This window comes from Asparagus officinalis, chromosome 9 (genome assembly GCF_001876935.1).
Source record: "Asparagus officinalis chromosome 9, Aspof.V1, whole genome shotgun sequence".
Lineage (NCBI taxonomy): Eukaryota > Viridiplantae > Streptophyta > Magnoliopsida > Asparagales > Asparagaceae > Asparagus > Asparagus officinalis.
In genome coordinates, this window is record NC_033802.1 from 249,710 (window position 1) to 271,228 (window position 21,519).

Sequence of the window (21,519 nt, forward strand, 5' to 3'; positions counted from 1 at the left end):
CAACCCCAACCCCAACCCTAACCCCAACCCCAACCCTAACCCTAACCCCAACCTAGATGTTGAAATATTACTTCGAAGTCCACTACAAAACAAACCCAAAATCTAAACATGCACCTTGCTTGTATGCAATACTTATTCAATGAAAGTTTACTTTAAATATAGTTATTTGCAATATTACCGTGCAACATATTTTTTTCAATAAAAACTCGTGTTTGGTTGGAATACATTGAGGCAAATGTTGAAAAAATTGAAATTGAAAATGTTATTTATTTATTTATTTATCATTGGTCTTCTTTCTTGCTTCATTATTGAGAAGCCGCAATATTTATTGTAATCAAGTATTTTGTACAATTTTTAGCTTAGCAAAATTTGACCTTATTCAAAATTCTATTCGCAATGATGTTAGTAGAGCATTGGAAGCGTAGCAACGGTAGCTTTTACTTCTGTAATTTTATTTTCTCTCAAACAAATAGTTCCAAATGTTTTTTTTTTGTAATTACATTTTCCATTTGGAAAATGAATAAATGTATGCACATGATTGAATTTGTAAATGAAAAAACCATGCAAATGGTAGTGCACCTTATTTAACGAGGCATTTAACAAGATTTGATGTTCTTCGAAGTCAAAAAGAAATAAATGGGTAAATAAAGAACAAAAAAAGGAAGATGAANGTAGGGGTGGAAACGAACCAAATATTTAATAAACAATTGGGTTAATATCCGTCCGGATATTCGTTCATATTCGATCCTACAGTTCATTTAAAACCAAATAAATATTTTTCAGTATTCGGCTTATAAACTAATAGAATTCAACTAAAGGTATATTCGATTTAACTGATAACTTTTTGTATGTTAATCCTATTAATTAAACTTGTTGCAAATATTACCTATTAAAATTTTTGTTATAACTTCTACACCATATATAAATACCATCATTGAGTCTCCACTTTCCGCCTATTAATTATACTTGTTATGAATATTATCTATCAAAATTTTTATTACAACTTCTACCCCAGGTATAAATAAATAGACATGTTAAAGGGGTCTAGGGTTTTCACCATGACTGAGTTTCCACTTTCCGCCTCCAACCAAATATCTATTTCTCTCTCTCAGCTAGGGTTTCCTTCCTCCCCGGCGACGCCGTCCGCCCTCCCCGCGACGACGCCCTCCTCGACGACTCTCTCTTCCCTCTCCGAGGACCTGCGCTCCTCTCTCTCCGACGCCCTTCTCCTTCCACAACGCTGTCCTCCCTCCCCGCGACGACGCGCTCCTCCCTCTCCGACCACGCCCTCGTCCCTCCACGCGACGACGCCCACTTCCCTCGATCTCTGTAGATCTTGGAGATTTCGTGCCGTGATTCTCTGCTTTTTCTCACTGGAAAGGTAGAAACCCCTTTTGCAATTAATCTGTGTACTTTTTGAGTCTGCATTTCCATATTCATTTAGTTTAACAACTTATTTTTTACAATCGGCTTTTCTTTTGACCTCGATCTCTGTCAGCTTTCTTTCAGCAATTTTTCGCTTCATTAGTTTCACAATCGGCTTTTCTTTTGACCTCGATCTCTGTCAGCTTTCTTTCAGCAATTTTTCGCTTCATTAGTTTCATCCATGTATTGTTTGATAAATTATAGATGGGTCAGCTTTCTTTCAGCAATTTTTCGCTTCATTAGTTTCATCCATGTATTGTTTGATAAATTATAGATGGTAGTACTATGTTGTGCTTTTGGGATGATTCAGTTATAAAATATGCAATGCGTTGATTCGATTATGTTTTGGGTGCTCAGTGTTACCTCCATTATAAATAAACTGCAGGGTGACTGAGATATCAAAGTCCAAAAACTTTGACAATCTTAGTAATTGTTCTGCTTGTATAAAAAATATATTACACTGCTTTATTGTATTTTGATTGGTAGAATATAAAATTACATTTTGTTTACTGATTATATTTATTTTTTTATGATTTTTGAATTATTAGCGAATGCATATCGAATATTTGACGAATAATTCGAAATCAAAGTTGCAGAATAATGCTAATCGAATATTCGCGAATTTTTTCGAACATCAATATAAATAAACGAAGCGAATTCGAATTTGTATTACTAATCGAATTGAATTCGAATACAAACACTAATAGCACCGTACAAAGCCGAACTCGAATTTGAACCTTGCACTATTCGTTCAATTTCTGTTCGATTCCACCCCTACCTACACATGAGAAAATCTAAGACCAAGTCACTCAGTGGGTTTGATTAACACAGCCACGACCCAATTACTTGGGGAAGCCCACATTTCACAAATGGTTTTACGAATTGTTTCCACCTTTGCTTAATCCCTAGTCCTAAATTGTTTCCTGGTCTTTAAAACCTCACGCCAAATTTCTACTTAAATTTCTAGGGTTTATCTTGATCTTCACTGGCGATGGAGAAGACATCTTCAATTCTATTCTCCGGCCTCCGATTCGATAAGAAGAGGTTCGCCAATGACATCGCTCGATTCAAGGTAACAATCTCCTCTCTTTCTCCAAAATTCACTTTTTCCTTCGAAATCTTTAAATCTCACCCTTTTGTAAAAATTTCAGCCAAAAGATACAGAGAAGGAGCTGAAATTAGAGGAATTTGAGGCGATTGAGTCACCGGCAGTAACCAAGAAGGAGAAGAAGCGGAAGCGGAAAGAGCATGGCGTTGGTAAACTCCGCACTTATAGCTGTGCAAAAAGTTTTGATTTTTACATAGTATTTATTTATTTTTTTTTTTTGGGGAATTGTGATAGCTGAGATTGTGGAGGCCTTCAGTGTGTTTAAGAGCTCAGAGACGGTGAAGGAAAAGGTTCAGAAATCCAGGGAATTAGAAGATGATTCTTCTCAGCTGAAGAAGGAAGTAGAGAAGCAGATTGAGGTTTTAATTTTCTATTTTCCTTTCCAATCTTCTATTCTGCTTTGGGTTAAAATTTGCTTTTATTACAATGGAAAAAAAACTGTTTTGTTTCAGCAAGCTGCAATTCTTCGAAAGAAGTATGGGCTTCACATTTCAGGTTGTAATGTTCCATCCCCGCTTCAAGGTTTTGCAGAATTAAGCTCAAGGTATGATTGTTATTGATGGTATGTTATAATGTTCTTGTTACTGGACAGATTCAGAAAAGGCCTCAAAATATACTTTGTGTTAGTTTTATTAAAAATTCAATTATAATTTGAATAAACTAAAGAGCCTGCAAAATTAGCACTAAAGTTGATAAGTTATCATACTTTAATCTAGTTGATCATAAATTCACATTACATATGATTTACATCAGCGAATTATTTTTCATTACATAGAAATAGTTCTTTTTTGCAAAGTAACTCTAAAATGGACTTGGGAGGAGCTATACTCACTGCCCTACTTCCTTACGTGCTAGGTAGATGTCCCACAGGATGGTAGGGTGTGCACTGTGGGACCTGACATGTCTTAGCCATCAAAACTAACATACAAAGAGGGATATTAGAGGATAGCAGAAGGCGCAACCTAATGCACCAAAGTACAAGAAAAATATGTAGAGAAAAAGGAGGATTTTTAGTATATAAATCCGTGATGACCAATCATGAAATCATTGAAGTGATTGAATCAATAGATGATCAATCCGTGATGGTGCGAAATGATTGCTAGCTTCTTTAAAGAAACAAAACTGAAAAAGAATATAAGAACCAAAGGGGAAAACAAGGACAACCAGAAACACAATTCTCAAATTAGGCTGACAATCAAGGTTTTAAATATCGGATGTCGGGTTCATGTCGCTCGGCCAAAATTCATGTCGGATAGCGGAAATCGGGGATATATCGGGGGACATGAAAAAAATATCGGATTGCCATATCGGATAGGTTGATATAATATCATAAATGGAATCTTCACATACTTGATAATTATATTGTCTAAACATATGAAAAAGTACATATGAGAAGGTCTTTATTTTCACAAGCAACCACCAAGTTTTTGCTTTTGCAAAGTACATATGAGAAGGTCTTTATTTTCACAAGCAACCACCAAGTTTTTGCTTTTGCATAGAAAACCAAATAGACGCTAGAACAACTTAACTGCATATGTTTAGACAATTCTTATTAAAGTATAATAATTATCCAGAATATAAAAATTACTAATACAATTCTTTATACACAACTTTATTTATTAATGTAAAGATTTATTAATTGTTCAATTTAAGAATTTATGTTATTATAAAAGTCACTTCATAATTTTACACTCAAAGAAAAAGATTACAAAAAAAATGTTCACATACAAAGCGCGTGCATTATACTAGTAGGAACAAAAAGAAAATTCTACTGAAATTGAAAATTAAACTCGTAATTGCTATTCTAAACTACTTAACTGCATCGACTAACAATTGCAGGATTTTTATTATATATCTGTCATTTCTCCAAACAAGAAACTAGTAAAACCGAAGTATATGTGCACCTAATACAAATAAATTCATGTGTTCTTATAGCCTTCCATTATAAAGAAAACACATGCAATAACAAGTAATTAAAACCTACAACAAGCACCCATATGGGTAGTGGATGGGAAACAATGTGAAACTTTACATAAATAGAAGGTGAAAGATATTGCAAATCATATGATTTCAACATGTCAATGTGAAACCGATATTTCTGAATTTTGGCCGATATTTGATGGCCGAAATGTCGCCCGATATATCCGCTATTTTCCGACATGTCCCCGACATGACCTCAAAAACGCCATACGCATTAAATTCAACAATTTCGTGGCGGCTAGGCTCCGAATCCGCAATATCGCCCGCCATGTCCGACATGGCGGCCGATATTTAAAACACTGCTGACAATAACATGATAATTTGCAATCAATTTGATTCGTAGAAAATATCTTCGTTTCTGTTAAAATTAATCATATGTATTTAGTAAAGACTATGCATAGAGGCCTAAATCAAAAGAACCATATTTCTAGTGGCATTCAAATTCTAATACAAAGACGACGATAACAACAAAGTTCAACCTTTTTGGGGTCGGCTAATGATTTCTACTCTTTTATTCAATTTTGTTGAGTGCTATCTACTCCGCTAAATAAAAAAATAAAAAAAAGTTCTAAACAAACTTAAAACTTCTAAATAAAGATAAAGGTAGATCTAAACTTGTAACCCTAACCGAATCTAAATTTAAGATAAACGTGTATTCGTTAAGACAGTTTGACTCTTTAACACTAAGGTAGGCTCAGTAGATTTTTGTGATTCAGTAGACTCCCATTGAGAATGGTTATGAATCAAAGGGTCGGTAAATCAAAGTACCGATTGTTGTGTTGCTAGTTGTCAAACCATCAAACGATAATGATGCAATTAAAAGTGAAAGAAAGGAAATTACATCTGGAATGGGACAACATGGAATTGTGTATTATATGTGAAATCAATTTTAAAGATTACTCCCAGATGATAGATAAACATGGAGTTAGAGATGGCAATGGTATTTGTAAAACGTATATGTTGTAGGATTGTTAATTTTTCATATTTTATTAAACCCAAAACTAGTCACTTAACTAGCACGTGCATGAGAGAGGAAGTATGGTACATAGTTGCAAAGAAACAGATACTGAAAATTTTCAGAGTGGATTTTAGTTAGTTTTCTTTATCCTCTATAATTCATCAAGCTACAGCTTCCATTGCTCAGATCTGATTGAAGTGTGTTCTCTTTACTAATGTCACCTCTCGATGTTATACAATGTAAAAAAATGATTCTCCACCAGTTATTGGGTAACACATCGATAAACAGTTATATGTTAGTCGTCTTTCTCAGTAGTGTCTTCCCTTTCATTTTTTCGGTGGTAATGCAGTATATTCTTTTCCTTATTCCTTTTATCAATGGAGTAGCATTCTCATTGTTTTCCTCCTTTAACTTTTACTGTAGGTATGGTTGTAAATCATACTTATTACGTAATTTAGCAGAGCTTGGGTTTAAAGAACCTACACCTATTCAAAGGCAGGCTATTCCTGTACTCCTTTCAGTAAGCACCTGCAACCTTTGCTCACCTACATAATTTACTATTCTTAATAGCTTACTTCTACATTTATCTTAATAGCTGGCATTTACATCTATATCAAACTATTTCTTGTCTAAATGCTTCAGGGACGGGAGTGCTTTGCTTGTGCCCCAACTGGGTCTGGCAAGACGCTGGCCTTCCTTTGTCCCATACTTATGAAAATTAAGGTATCATTTGCAAGTGCAGTACATTTTTTCCATGTATCTTGTTTCAATTTATTTCATGATTTCTTTTAACTGACTAGCCAGGATCCACGGATGGAATCAAAGCTGTAATTCTTTGTCCTACCAGAGAATTAGCTGCACAAACTACTAGAGAGTGCAAGAAACTGACAAAAGGAAGAAAATTCTACACTAAATTAATGACTAAGGAGCTTTCTAGGTCTGGTGATTTTGCAAAAATACCTTGTGACGTTCTTGTGACTACTCCTCTTCGTCTGGAATTTGCTATACAGAAAAAGAAGATTGATCTGAGAAGGTGTGTCTATGTTTTCTGCATATTTGATGAGATTTTTCATTCTTAATTCTCAGAACATAATGGCTATTGTATGGATTTTTTTTTTGGTTTCTTCTATTTCCGTTTCACATATCTATTACTTAAACAGAAACATAAGAAAAGTTTGATACCTGTTCATATTGGCTATGAAATGAATGTAGTGTTGGGAAGGGGAAGCACAGAGGTGATATTAATCATACATGATAAGTCAATTGTCTATAAATCAAAGAAAAAAAATTATTAAGGAGGGTATGCGGTCAGGTAGATGTTTTTCTGTCACAGTTTTGTCACTGCATGAAAATGGAATCTTGAACAACTCGGACAAAAAGATAACTGACAAATAGTCAATTGGGAGTTACTCTTTGCATTGTTTTTAAAGGTGTAGCTTGATTGTAAAACGATTCAGAAAATGACATCATATTATCTCTCTGGTCACCATTTTTAATTATCTGAAACATATATTGAACGTTTATCAACTAATAGATATTAGCGTATATGGATTCCTAGGATCAGACTGTAACAGCGTTATTTCATATGATAAAAGATGTGGTGACGAAGTCTGTAATGTTTGGTTATGAGGTATGCAACAGCTATTCTCATCTTGCAAAATTACTCCATATCCTTGTTATGCTTCACTTTTCAAGATCAATATGTAGACTTGATTGTGAATGCAGAGTATCATGATTACAACAGCTGCCTTTATCCCAATATTCATGGTTGGACATGTATTCCACTATTCCTTTTCTTATTCTCCATTAAAGCTTATTCCTCTCTTAAAGAACTATCCATGTTTGCACCTAGTCATTGGCACACTCAATACCATCCTATCAGTCTTAACCGGAAAACATCATGACTGTCGGTGTGCATATCATTTGTTCGACTATTCTATTTTGTATACTTAATCTTTTCTTTTTCCATCTGAACCGCCCAATGAACTATGTTTTATTGTTGACTGAAGATGTCTCAATTTCTTTCTGATGCACTCATTTCATGGTCTCAACTTTTAGCATATTACCACTCATCCATCTCTACATTCTTTATCGTTGCTCATCTTTTGAATGTGTTTCTAGATCTGAACATTCTGATCCATGAATCATTATGGAGCACTTAAAAGTTTTTTGCCTTCGTTTGTTGGTTTTCAATGATGACATAATGTTCAGGGACACATTCATCATTTCAACCACCTGGGTTTGGTTTGTGCTCATCCTCCTCCCCTGTCTCATGAAAGGTCGATACTAAATACTGAAATTACCACTCAGTATTTCTGACCCTTAACATGCACTACACCCTCATTTGTTTTTCTTTGAGGTTCTAGTATTATATTTAATTTGTCATCCTTTCTAAATCTAAATCATTCAGTCTCTAAAATTTCACTGCTTTCTACTTTAAAATTTATGTCATCTCATCAAGTAATGCAGTATCAGTCAGCAACATGCACCACAGGATTTCATCTCTCGTACTTAAAGATTTAAACATTTATCTATGTTTCTTTCCCTTTTCATTCCCCTTATTTTGTTATGGGTCTTGTAATGAGATGTCATTTCATTGGTTTGCTTGACCAAACTCCAACGCTAGAGGAACAAAAACCTATCGTCATGCAACTATTTGGAGTCAACCAAAAATGTGAAAACTTGTCTGAGAGTTCGTCAGTTTTTGAAATTGCTTAGTGGAAAAGATGATAAAGAAACTTTACGAGGTGAAGTGTAAAAGCTTGGTAAATTCAGCAGCATAAGTAAGACTCAAATTGCTGAGCTAGTATCTCATTTTGCAGAAGCATCCCTCTCTATGTTTTGAGATGTTCAAGTTTTGAATCAAGTTCTTTGAACGTAATTATAGGATGTTTGTAGGGAAAATAGAATTATTCTCTGAAATATTTGGTGGGATAAAGCACAACGTCCAAAAATGGTGATTTTATGTTTCATATATGTAGTGTAATTTTATCTTGTATTATTATTCTTTGCAGGGTGGATTTCCTTGTTTTGGATGAATCTGATAAGCTATTCGAGCTTGGCTTTGTGAAACAAATAGATTCTGTGGTCAAAGCTTGCTCAAATCCTTCCATAATACGTTCTTTATTCAGTGCAACGTTACCTGATTCCGTTGAAGAGCTTGCACGCTCAATTATGCATGATGCTGTTCGGGTGATTGTGGGTAGAAAGTGAGTATAAATACAGTCTATATGCAGTCTTATCTCATTTGGTTTCTAAAAAAATTCTCTAGTTCATGAGATTTATTGCTTGAGTCTGTAGGAACTCTGCATCAGAATTGATTAAACAAAAACTGATTTTTGCTGGAAGTGAAAAGGGAAAGCTGATTGCTTTAAGACAAAGTTTTGCAGAGGTATTTAGCCAGTTTATCGCTATTTCCTTTACAAGACATATAAAGCTTTTAGATGTGTTAAATGAAAGTCGGTAAACTATGGTCAAATTTGACTAAAGTAACACAGAAACCACTTATTATTTGCTTTTAGTTCCTAGTCATGCTGCCTTTGCTTCTTTACTGCATATGCAGAGTAGTCTGCATAAATACCTCTACTATGCTGTCTGTTATTTTGTTTGTAAACATAGCGGACATGGCGGTTAGCCAATTCTGGTTAGTAACTTTATTTCAATAGTGAACTTGAACTGCTAGTGCATTTGTGGGTACCAAACTTTGCTTATGCAAAATATGCACGTCATAATACCAGTTTTCGTTGCTGGAAAGAAAAACGTACTTTGAGATGCTTATTCTATTCGTTCTTTCTATTCTTAGTGTTAATAACTTCCAAGTTTCTTGTTGATTTTTAACTTGAGTGCTTACTTGCTGATTCTCATGTTATGTTAACATGCAGTCTCTGAATCCTCCTATATTGCTGTTTGTCCAAAGCAAAGAAAGGGCAAAGGAGCTGTACAAGGAATTGTCATTTGACAACATAAAGGCTGATGTGATTCATGCTGATCTTACTCAAGAGCAGGTAACACCTATATGCATTTTTGCACATAAAAAACTACGTACAGTATGCTTATTCTAGCTTAGTTATTATATTTTCCTTCTTTTTTCTTCCCAGAGAGAAAATGCAGTTGATAACTTCAGAGCGGGCAGGACATGGGTTTTAATAGCAACTGATGTCATTGCTCGAGGAATGGATTTTAAGGGTGTCAACTGCGTGATTAATTATGACTTTCCTGAGTCAGCTGCAGCGTATATTCACCGAATTGGTAAGTCACGCCCAACCTTGCTTACTAAATCATTCTTATGGTAATTAGCAAGTATCTCTGAAAGTAATATCATTCCATGAACAGCTCCAAATGAGACACATTCTTCAAATAAAATTCAAGTAATTTGATCCAAAACAATAAATGTGCTGTTATTTTTTTATTTAAGAAAATTTTGTGCAAATATAATTATTCCCATGCTTTCAAGCGCACGCAGTTGTCTGTGAGATGGCTAGTCATAGTTTATTAGCTAGCTTAAATTTCATGAAGAAGACAACACGAGGAAACAATTTGTGAACTTCTTGATATTGCCTTCATACTCTGATTACTCGATTTCTGGGCAAATGGCAACTAAACTATCAATTTTTCTTCCCTTAGGTCGATCTGGAAGAGCTGGGAGAAGCGGGGAGGCTATAACATTATACACGGAAGAAGACAAGCCATTCCTACGAAACGTAGCCAATATAATGGCAGCTTCAGGGTGTGACGTTCCTTCTTGGATTCTAGCATTGCCCAAGCTCAGGCGCAAAAGACACCGACCTCAGAGGGATGCAATATCAACCTTACCAGAAGACAATCCAGAGTAAAAAGGGAACATGCCATTGAAATGAGGGAAGATTTCTGTGGGAAGTATCTGACTGGTTCTGATGATTTCATCTGTTGATTAAGTTCTTGTTAGGCGTAATTCCTATTCCAATGACTGGAGAGGCTGACGTTTTCATCTCCTGGCAATGGCAGGTGCATGTTTATGTTTGAGAGAAGAGAGGCTTAAAAGGTTTAAAGTTATACGTCTAAGGTTGTTCTTCCATATTTAATTTGTCAAAAAACTGTTCTGCTTGTAGAAATTTGCACAAAAATTGAGCATTTTAGTAATATGAAGTTCTATGAAAGCAATGGACATTTCATACCTATAGTAGCCTTTGCATGGTTTTTTTTTTAATTTTAAATTTTTATTTGAATACACGATTGATGTAATTTGAATCTTGTTTGTTTTGATAACGGCTTAAAGTCTCTTTTACTGCACCAAAATTCTACAATTGTGATGAAGATTAATGATTATACTTTTATACCCTAACAAGAAACAATTAGACCTTCAGCCTTCAGAGATCATTCAAGAACTTGGAGTTTGTTTCTGCATGAAATGTTTATGGTTATCGCACGAGTATTGATGGGGAGATGAGAACTCAACTGGGAAGAGAAGAAAGCTAAATTTTTTTAAATAACCGTATAGTTAAAAAGATTTTGAGTTGCTGAGGGAAGATATTGGTAGAATTACTAGTGTTTTCGCTGAGGGAAGATATTGGTAGAATTACTAGTGTTTTCATCTTTGTTTCGTGCTCCCTTTCCACTACTAGAAGGGAGGCATTTGTGTAAAGAAAATCTGCTCACCTAGTATTTTTAGTATTGTGTAGGGTTGTTAAATGGGTGGGTTTTGGGTGGGTCATAAATGATATTTGTGCATATTTGTCTGTTTATGACCCATTTAATATTTGCTAAATGGGTTGGGTCACTTCTCACGGTCTCACCCACCCATTTATTAAATGGGTGGTTGATGGGTGACCCAATAATCCATTTAATATATAAAAAAATTTAAGAATCTATTTTTTTAACCTTACAAATCATACATGAAATTTAAAATTTTTTAATAACCCCATATAAATTTAAAATTTACAAAAAATATTTTTTAAAGTTTTAAAAAATACAAAAAACACCCTCATGGGTTTAGAATTATAAAAACAGTCTTGAAATTTGAAAACCTAACTAAGGTACATGAAATCTAAAAATTATCAGTAGCCTCCTGTAAATTTATAATTTGTAAAAAAACACTCAAAGTCTGGAAACTTGTAAAAAACACCCCCAAGATTAAAATTACAAAACAATCTCAGAATTTTCTAAACTTACAAATGACACATGAAATCTAAAAAATTTCAGTAGTCCCCTATAAATTTAAAATTTACAAATAACACCCAAATAGTTTTAGAAATTGTGAAAAACATCCTCAAGAGTTTAGAATTGCAGAAACCACCCTTTAATTTTAAAACCTGCAAATGACACATAAAATCAAAAAATTACCAACAACCCCCTAAAAATTTATAATTTGTAAAAAACACCCTTAACAAAAATTTCAAAAAAAAAATCCTCAAGAGTTCAAAATTACAAAACAATCTCAAATTTTTCTGAACTTGCAAATGACACATGAAAGCTAAAAATTTCCACTAGTCCCCTATAGATATAAGATTTATAAAAAAACACCCTCAAAGTTTTAAAAATGCAAAAAAACACCCTCAAAAAGTTTAGAATTACAAAAACCACCCTGAAATTTCACATGTATGCAATATGTATATGCTTTAATAAGTATTTATAATTTTTGAACAAATTAAATTAACCTGCTCATTTTCCAGCTCATTGGTACTATTTGACTTACATTCATGACCTTCGCATTTTCTCCATGATCTGCACTTTTTATTATCCTTCAATTCTATCATAAAATCTTCATTAGTAATCTACTAATGTACCACATTCTCAGATGCCTAGGATAGTCTAGACTATATTTATAATTAAATTCGTCTTGATGCTCTGTAATAGATTCGACGTTATGTAATAGAATCTTTTTAGATTCCTCAAAAACACTTATTGATTTCGCCACTAATTTATACTCCCATGATCCCATTTTGTAGTACCTCTTAGACCATCTCCAATCGGGCGTTATTTTGCCGCAAAAAGGGGAAATGCCGCTGATGACGAGCTCCAACCAGACGCCAAATCCCTCTGCATTTTAGCGGTGATGAACAGCGCGACGCCATATTTGGCGTCGCACTGTTCATCACCCCATTACTGTTTGTTTTTATTTTTTTATTTTTCTTTTTTTTATTTTACCTTATACTTTTATGTATTTACAATTTGACCCTAATTGTTTTATTAAATGTATAAAACAACTCCAATAATATTTAAATTTTATAATTTTACCCCAATTGTATAATTTGGACAAAATAAATTATTTTTTAAAATTAAAAATAATGCTAAAATTTAAAAGACATTATTATTAATTATAATATTAAAATCTAGATATTAAGTAAAGTCCCATGAAATATAAAGAGCAATCCTAATACATAATTCAAATATAAATTACATATCTGAAATACATAACATATAAAAACTAACACGCATAATATAAAACTTCATTAAAATAAAACATAAAATACAAACTAAACATGGAACATTTCCTGAGATGGACAAGCAACTCTCAATAATCTGATAGATCGGGGCCAGAGTGTCCAATATCATTGAAATAATTGCCAAAATTAGAAGCAGACCCTTGTTCTTGTTGATTTCTTTTTTGTATTATTTTAATCTGTTGAGCTCGAACGTACTCACGCACGTTTGGATCAGCAATGGAATTCAAATCTTTCATTATAATTTTCCATTCATCTCTATCTTTTTTCATGGCTATCTTTTCTCGTTCGATATCAAATGCTTCTTGCCTGTCCAAGCTCGCCTTGTCTAACCTGTCTATAAGTCGGTTGCTGGAGGTCTCGATGGAGTCCACTACACTTGACTCATGATCATCATTTTTCCTTTTCAATTTAGCTTTTTTTACCCCAATAGGTCGTTCAGATGGAGTAAATGATGATAGTCCAGGAGATGTTGATATAGGAGATTCCGGAGTGGGATTATCTGATTGTGACGAGTCGAAGTTCACACTTTGGGATTGTCTTCGACCAACTTGTCTTGCTGTGGGGACATCATCTTTGAATTTTTCAAAATTTTTAACCATATTCCAGACATGATCAAATTTGAAACCTTTTTTGTACTTTGGTTCTTGCATAAATAACATCTTTGCTCGAACTAACTGCAAATTATAGTGAACATCAAGTTATGTATTTCAACAATAATAATAAAATTCAGACGATAATTAATAGAATACTTACAATATCTTCATCTGAAGCACCACTTGGATTCAGATTCTCTACTTGTCTCAAGCACGCATTCAATTTCCTTACTTCATTACTTATGATTTCCATTCGAGAACGAATTGATCGGCTCGTACGCATCTCAAAATGCTGATCTCGAAGTTCATTGTATTTGTCCTCCACACGAGACCAAAATGCATCTCGAGACTGGTTTCTACCGATAATAGGGTCTTGAGAAATATCCAAGAATACTTGACAAAGGAGCACATCTTCAGTAACCGTGTACCCAGTTGATCGAACAGACATTTTTTTGTAAAAAGCGGTTGGTTTGGAGATCAGAAATACTTTGAAGAAATACTTCGAATTGGGTGGCTTGAAGTAGAAACCGTGAATGTTATTTATAGCCAATCCAAATTTGTTTTTTTTGTTTGAATTTGAATTTGAATTTGAATTTGAATTTGCGGTTGGTTTGAATTTGTCGGTGGTCAACATTTGAAATTGAATCATTTTGTACAAACTGATCAGCTTTACACATTATCCAACGTTGTCGGTGGGAATCAATTTTTGAAATCAGGTCAGCTTTACACATTATCCAACGTTGTCGGTGGGAATCAAAATTTGAAATCAGGTCAGCTTTACACATTATCCAACGTTGTCGGTGGGAATCAAAATTTGAAATCAGGTCAGCTTTACACATTATCCAACGTTGTCGGTGGGAATCAAAATTTGAAATCAGGTCAGCTTTACACATTATCCAACGTTGTCGGTGGGAATCAAAATTTGAAATCAGGTCAGCTTTACACATTATCCAACGTTGTCGGTGGGAATCAAAATTTGAAATCAGGTCAGCTTTACACATTATCCAACGTTGTCGGTGGGAATCAAAATTTGAAATCAGGTCAGCTTTACACATTATCCAACGTTGTCGGTGGGAATCAAAATTTGAAATCAGGTCAGCTTTACACATTATCCAACGTTGTCGGTGGGAATCAAAATTTGAAATCAGGTCAGCTTTACACATTATCCAACGTTGTCGGTGGGAATCAAAATTTGAAATCAGGTCAGCTTTACACATTATCCAACGTTGTCGGTTCCTGGTCATGCAGTGATCAACCGCGATCGAGAAAATGCGCATCAGAATTTGGTCATAGATTACTTTGCCGATAATCCACGTTTTGGAGAAGATATGTTTCGTCGTCGATATCGGATGTCAAGAAGTTTGTTCCTTCGTATTGTTGATGCAGTGAAAGATCATGACTATTACTTCCAACAACGAAGTGATGGACTTGGTAGAATGGGATTATCACCGTTACAGAAAGTAACAGCTGTTTTTCGCATGTTGGCATACGGTCTACCAGCTGATGCTACGGACGAATACGTTAAAATAGGTGAGTCAACAGCAATTGAAAGTATGACAAAATTTTGTCGTGCTATGGTGGAAATATTCGCAGAGCGGTATCTACGAACACCTAACGCTAACGATATTGCTAGGCTACTCTATATTGGAAAAAAACGTGGTTTTCCAGGAATGTTAGGAAGTCTTGATTGTATGCATTGGAAATGGAAAAATTGTCCAACAGCATGGTCTGGGCAATACACAGGACGTAGTGGGTCACCAACTATTATCCTCGAAGCTGTGGCAGATTATGATCTTTGGATATGGCACGCATATTTTGGTATGCCAGGCACCAATAATGATATCAATGTGCTGGAGTCATCTAATCTTTTCTCTAACCTAGCTCAAGGTATTGCTCCTCCCGCTCACTATGTTATTCAAGGAAAAGAGTATAATATGGGTTATTATTTAGCTGATGGTATATATCCGAAATGGGCTACTATTGTACAAACAATCCAACAGCCACAAGGTAGGAAGAAAAAATATTTTGCCATGAAACAGGAAGCATGTAGAAAAGATGTAGAACGTGCGTTCGGAGTTCTCCAATCACGATTTGCAATCGTGGCAGGATCAGCACGTTTTTGGAAAAAACATGTATTACATGACATAATGACTGCATGCATTATTATGCACAATATGATAATCGAGGATGAACGTGATCTTTATGCACCAATTCAAGAAGTGAGGGAAGCACCAACACCAGAAGTTGATATGGTAGCAGATGAAACTACAAGATTTACTCAATTTATTGCACGTTACGGAAAAATCAAGGATAAAGATGCCCATATTGCGCTTCGTAATGCATTGATAGATCATCTATGGGAGGAATACACTAATTCAGATAGTTAAGTGCATACTAAATTTGTAATTTTTACATTGTTGTTAATGTTTAATTATTTCCTTGTATTTTATTTCCTGTTGTGTTCTTGAATGTAATATTTTGGCAATATCAATAATAAAAATATAATATTTTAGCAATCAAGTTATTTTAATTAATAAAATAATATTTTATTGTTTTATTAGTTTAATTTTTAAATAATAAATCATTTTGTTTGGAAAATATGTGAAAAAATAAAATTTGATATGTGGGGTTAATTGTTGAAATAGTTAAAAATATAGGGAATAAAAAATAATCATATAAAAGTAGATAAAAAGAAAGATACTGAGAATATTCCTTTTTGGTGCAAAAAATGGTGCAATGGGTTGTAGATGAATTACTGTTAGATGTGACTTTTGTACCATTTTGGTGCAAAATTTGCACCATTTTGAGGCAAAGGGTTGGAGATGCCCTTAATCACACCAACTTATATCCATCGCTAACCTATTAAATTGCCCACTAACCTATCAGTCTCCAGGTGTTGTCCCAAAAGTGGAGAAGCGAGGGCCCAGTAGCTTCTGCACTTGCACCTGCAACGCCTGAGAATTTTGAGGTACATTAGTCATCGTATTTGAAAAGAAAGTTTTGTGATTTCCTATCCTAATTAGTAATTAGAGTGCAAAATGCAGGATCATGAAATTTCCTATTAAGAAACCCTATTTGTTTATGGTGAGTAAGGTAACAAATTTAACTGTCTTTAACGGATTCGGATCCTCTCCACTACAAAAAAACAGTGGAGGGACCACTACATAATCACGACCATTGATTATCTAGTTAATGGTTGTGATTTTTTTAGTGCAAATTAGGAATGAGTGCAATACACGGGGGGTATAGTAAGTGTTAGATTTAGATTGTATCATAACCACCTACTAAATAATCAACGATTAAGATTAAAAGCAGTGGTCTCTCCACTATTTTTTTGTAGTGGAGAGGATCCAAATCCGTCTTTAACTATAATGATTATTATACTTTTTTTAAAAGGGTAGAGTTACAATACATACATGGTGTAACTAAGTTAGTTACACACATATGTAAAACCTAAACCGTTCATTATTATATACATATAATCAAATGGATGTGAGTTAGATATCATGTGGTTTGAAAATTTCTATTCTATTATTCAAGCAACTCAAAATAAATAACACTTTAGAGAGTTATACACCATTCATTTCTAGGCCATTTGAAGTATAAAGTAAAAATATTTAATCTATATAATTTTTTTAATCTCTATGAAGTTTTAAATGCATAAATCAAAATGAATGGTAAATCACTGATATAAAAGATTAAACATGTATTTTTATAGGTACGTGTCACTTACTTAGTAGCACGCCTTGTGTATTATAATTGTACCCTAGATGTTATTCTAAACTTTCACGTGCTGCTTTGCATATGACATGTTTTCGACAATGTTGCCCTATGTTTTTTTTAGAAGTTTTCCACGGCAGGGGTTGGTAAATATTACTCGGGGTCGGGGTTGTTTAAAGCTCTTATCCCACGTTAACACCGTCTATAGAAATTAAATATAGTTCATGATGTTTTTCCTATGATTTTGACGGTTTATGTTATTGTGTTTCGGAATGTTTGAGTGGTTTATTCCGAAAGCTTTTTCAAAATACTTAATAATTAATGAGACTGTTAATACTTAATAATTAATGAAAAATGGGGGACGGTAAAACTTTAATGAATAATTCTTTTTGGACCCAAAATATGGGACACTCAATTGGACAGATGACGTGGAAAAAAGTTTGTGTCGTATAATTTCCAAGCCGGTTAGTTGAAGAAGGAAAAGCAAGGGGTTTTGCGGAATTAAAAAAAGGAAAAAGCAAGATGCCATCGTCTCATGAACTTGTCCTTTACTTTCTTCTCTTTCTCTCCAGACACCTCTAAATCAAGCTCATATACTGTAGCTTTTGAGTAAAACAACACTACTGAGTTATTATCATTGAGTATTAAGGTTTTATGCATTTTTGAGCCTTTTAGTTTGAGAATATTTCAACACTGGAGAGGAAAATTGATGATTCAATCCAATTGATCTATTCATCTACGTACAGATTCATTCGGGAAATCAAGGCCATTCATGTTGAAAATTTTGGGATTTTCTAAGATTGCTATCCCAATAATCTTTATTCAATTTCAATCGCAAGAAAATAAAAGTTATCTTTGCAATTAAAATTCTTGCATGCCATGAGAGGAGCAGTGCTTTACAACAATGATAAAAGGGGTTTCTGCATGGAACACAAGGGGAAGGAGATGGAAGCGGCGTCGGCGAATTTTATGAGCGATTTTTCGGTTGAGATTAGAAGAGACAAAAATGAGTTTAGAGACCGTAATACCCCTATTCTCTTATTAAAGTTAGCATTAATTGTGCCCAGCTCATCACGCCACGCCACTAGTCCCCTTAATCTGTTTTTTTTCTTTTTTCTTTTTTTTGTTCCAACTAGCAATGCTCAGAAAGAAAATGAGGTAGAAATGCTATAAGAGTTGAGAATGAGTATTTTGGAGGACAACTCATATGTTCTCCTATTGGTTCTATATTTTGGGTCCATATAACAAAGCTCGAATGAGATATATCTATACAGCGGAGATGCTTGCCTGCCCACATCCCAAAAACACAAGTGGTTGGAATGCGCTCATGGGCCTGCATCATGGCAGAGAGAATATTTATTGAAAGTAAAGTTATAGAGGACTGTGTCGTGTGATCAGCACAGCACGCACGAGAGTAGCGCTCCCAGCCTCCCAGTCCACAAAACAAAGGGGATGAGCCGTAGGAATGTGTTCAGAGTGTAAAATTATATCCTAAAAATGGTGTAAGATTATCATCCTTAATTCCGAGGCTTTGCTGTAGCGGAGAGAATGTGTAACATGATATATCGAATCAACTAAGGGTGCGTTTGTGAAAAGAGATTTGAATTTGAAGCGTACATTTGAAATCAAAGAATTTCAAAGAATTGAAATCCATGGATTTTACAAATCACTTGTTTGGGTACTTATATCAAATGAAAGAACTTGAAATCTTAGATTTCAAATCAATAGTTTGGATATGCTTTACTATTTACATGTACTTGGATTTGCTTAACAATTAAAGATACTAGAGTATCTCGACATTCCAGTGTCACATTCTTTAATTACTCCATTAACAACTTATACACAAATAAGTGATGCGGCGCAAAAGTGATAAACCTTGGAATCCACTAAGGGTTGTTCTCTGAATCCACAAAGAACGATCTCTGAATTCACGAAGAACTTCGAATCCATGAAGAAAATATTAAAAAGTGATTTTAATGATAAAAAAGATTATGTCTCTAGGTCTTACGATATTCTACTTAAATAGAAAATAAACAAGAACCCTACTGTTGATGTCCGAAATCACACAGTCGATGAGAGCTGTCCGCTGATGACAAAGGGTGAGAGGATGAGAGATGGGGCCGACTTCTCCTCCGACTTTATGTTCAGTCCTTGGACTGGAATTCCTAATTCTTTTGCACAAATAAGAAGAACGAACTCGTAAGAGGGTGGGGCCAGTTTCTCCCGTGATATCTCCGACGGTCAAGTCAGCTGGTGAGCTTGAGTGGGGTTTGAGGGAGAGCCCCGGGACCATTGAGGTCCTTATCAAGGGGTACTCTTTGTGAGTTATTAATAAAAAAAGTTGATCCAGAGAGAGAAAAATGATCCTCCTGAATTCAACCAAGGTCCAACCTCTTCGTAGAGTTAAGATTAGAAGAATAAGAAGAAGATCCCACTTTACCTTACCTTCCTTCCTCCCTTTAATAGTCCGAGTAGACATGCTGCTGAGTCATCCTCCGCTTTACAGATGCCGGCTGGCGACTGGAGGGGAAGTCATTCGAGCACAGGAGATGATATTTCCGATATATCCCGGATTTTGACAGATGAGGCATGGCTGAAGATAGGCTGGTTGTTTAGTTATTCTTTGCTTTACAGATGTCGACTGGCGACTGGAAGGGAAGTCATTCGAGTACAGAGGAGGATATTTTAGTGATATCTGGGAAGTGACTTGTGACCAGAGTGAGTTGTTTATGTCTGAGACTTGTCAGAGTTGAGATCTTGATGGGATCGATTAATGATGTAGTTTGATGTATATCTGAAGAGAGCTTAGTTAGATCTTATCCCCTTGGTAGAAACGGGTTGGTTTTCAAGTCGTCCCTATAATTTACCGACCAGATAGTCGAGTGAGCTTCTGGCCGAAGAGACAGCCGAGTAGATGATTGAGCCGAATATTTGAGGAGTCATCTTGATTATGAGGCGGGGGGGGGCTTGAGGAGTCGTCTTGATTATGAGGCGTCGACTGATAACGCACTTCATATCGGTAAAGATGACTCGTCGCTCAGCGGGTCAGTAAATTCGTTCTTGGCTGGGCTTTGGGCAACTAAGCTGGGTTGGGCCATAGCTCTTTTGGGCCTATGAAGATAGTTTCTCGAGTTCTTTGTTTTTAGATGGTGAATTACCATATCACCTACTATGACTCAAACTTTGCCAAAAATAAAAATAACAGAACTCTCCTTAAAAGACTCTCTAGGATTAGAGAAGTAAATCGGTCAAATTTGGAATCAAACCGGATTTGTTTCCTAATCAAACGGATTTGCTTCCTAACCAAAATAGACTCCTAAAACATTACCTAAAATAGTAAAAACTGATAAAAACTCTAATATCATTCAATCTGGAGAAAATTTCATAAAACAGACGGTGGCAAACTGAACAACGATGGGTTTGATTGACTCCGTCTCGGAAAAATAAGCGATTTACATATATTATTCGTCCAATTCCGACGTACGGTTTGAGATATATGACCCGTTCTTTGTTGCAAATTATTTTTGTTGGTTGGGCCCGCATTTGGATTTTTGACAGTCTCATTTCTCTATAAATATATCTGCATTATGTTCTACATCAATAAGAAATAAATAAAGTTGCAGTAGAGTAATGGAGATAATACAACAGTGAAATTATCAAATTCATACCACTAGCATACGACATTTTTCATCAAGAGAATATGATTTGAAAGTGGAGGCAACATGATTTGGACCTTCTAGTCTTTTTCAATGATGTAATATCACTAAAGAAGCAACAAACAAGATTCATAATCTCCAAACTTCCACTGAATTTCAAATCTAAAGCCCAAATCAGAGTTTCCAAACAAAAACCTAAGTTCGAATCTTTTACGGCAGCGGAGTCCAGAAATTTCATTTTGGTGGGACTAAGAACCTAACATATATAAATTGTTCCTTATTTAAAAAAATGTTTTTATGATATTATTCCCTTAAATCTTTGGCATTTTGGAGCTAGTCCTAAGTCTCGAAATGCTATTAGGTTGTTCAATTCATAGAAGATCATCTTTCCATCAAACAAAAAAAAAATCTATACAAGTGTTAAAGTGAATTAACCCTCTATAATTTGTCAAACATAAAAAATATAAAAGGGTTAAGCTAACCCCTCTAGAGGGATTAAAATGAGTTAACCTCTCAAAATGAGGGGTTTACTAATACTCCTTTTTAGAAGGATTAAGAGTTAACCCTTCTAATTATAAAAAAAAATAGTCAAAATCATTGTTATTCCCAAACACTATAACTGATCACAAGGGATAAAATAAAACTTATTTAACGGGTT

The 21,519-nt window shown here is 34.8% G+C and overlaps 3 protein-coding genes across 3 annotated transcripts; 2 read left to right on the top strand and 1 right to left on the bottom strand.

The window, feature by feature from the left end:
* Positions 1,166–10,625, top strand: LOC109823811 (DEAD-box ATP-dependent RNA helicase 57). Its single transcript, XM_020390197.1, has 13 exons — positions 1,166–1,381; positions 2,393–2,497; positions 2,577–2,682; positions 2,768–2,892; positions 2,986–3,077; positions 5,895–5,991; positions 6,114–6,194; positions 6,272–6,504; positions 8,486–8,680; positions 8,772–8,862; positions 9,353–9,475; positions 9,569–9,719; positions 10,095–10,625. Exons 2-13 carry the CDS (start codon positions 2,417–2,419, stop codon positions 10,301–10,303), a joined length of 1,584 nt encoding a protein of 527 aa, XP_020245786.1. The 5' UTR covers positions 1,166–1,381; positions 2,393–2,416; the 3' UTR covers positions 10,304–10,625.
* On the bottom strand, positions 12,961–13,933 carry LOC109824091 (glutathione S-transferase T3-like). The gene is made up of 2 exons (XM_020390613.1): positions 13,646–13,933; positions 12,961–13,566 (listed from the first exon to the last, which is right to left on the bottom strand). Exons 1-2 carry the CDS (start codon positions 13,931–13,933, stop codon positions 12,961–12,963), a joined length of 894 nt encoding a protein of 297 aa, XP_020246202.1.
* Positions 14,730–16,027, top strand: LOC109824175 (putative nuclease HARBI1). Its single transcript, XM_020390708.1, has one exon. It carries the CDS (start codon positions 14,814–14,816, stop codon positions 15,870–15,872), a length of 1,059 nt encoding a protein of 352 aa, XP_020246297.1. The 5' UTR covers positions 14,730–14,813; the 3' UTR covers positions 15,873–16,027.

Bases quoted from the DNA above. Each gene is read 5' to 3' on its own strand.
- LOC109823811 (XM_020390197.1), top strand. From the start codon at position 2,417: ATGGAGAAGACATCTTCAATTCTATTCTCCGGCCTCCGATTCGATAAG. The intron at 2,893-2,985 runs GTTTTAATTTTC...GTTTTGTTTCAG, and splicing joins AAGTAGAGAAGCAGATTGAG to CAAGCTGCAATTCTTCGAAA. The intron at 3,078-5,894 runs GTATGATTGTTA...CTTTTACTGTAG, and splicing joins TTTGCAGAATTAAGCTCAAG to GTATGGTTGTAAATCATACT.
- LOC109824091 (XM_020390613.1), bottom strand. From the start codon at position 13,933: ATGTCTGTTCGATCAACTGGGTACACGGTTACTGAAGATGTGCTCCTT. The intron at 13,567-13,645 runs GTAAGTATTCTA...TATAATTTGCAG, and splicing joins GTGCTTCAGATGAAGATATT to TTAGTTCGAGCAAAGATGTT.
- LOC109824175 (XM_020390708.1), top strand. From the start codon at position 14,814: ATGTTTCGTCGTCGATATCGGATGTCAAGAAGTTTGTTCCTTCGTATT.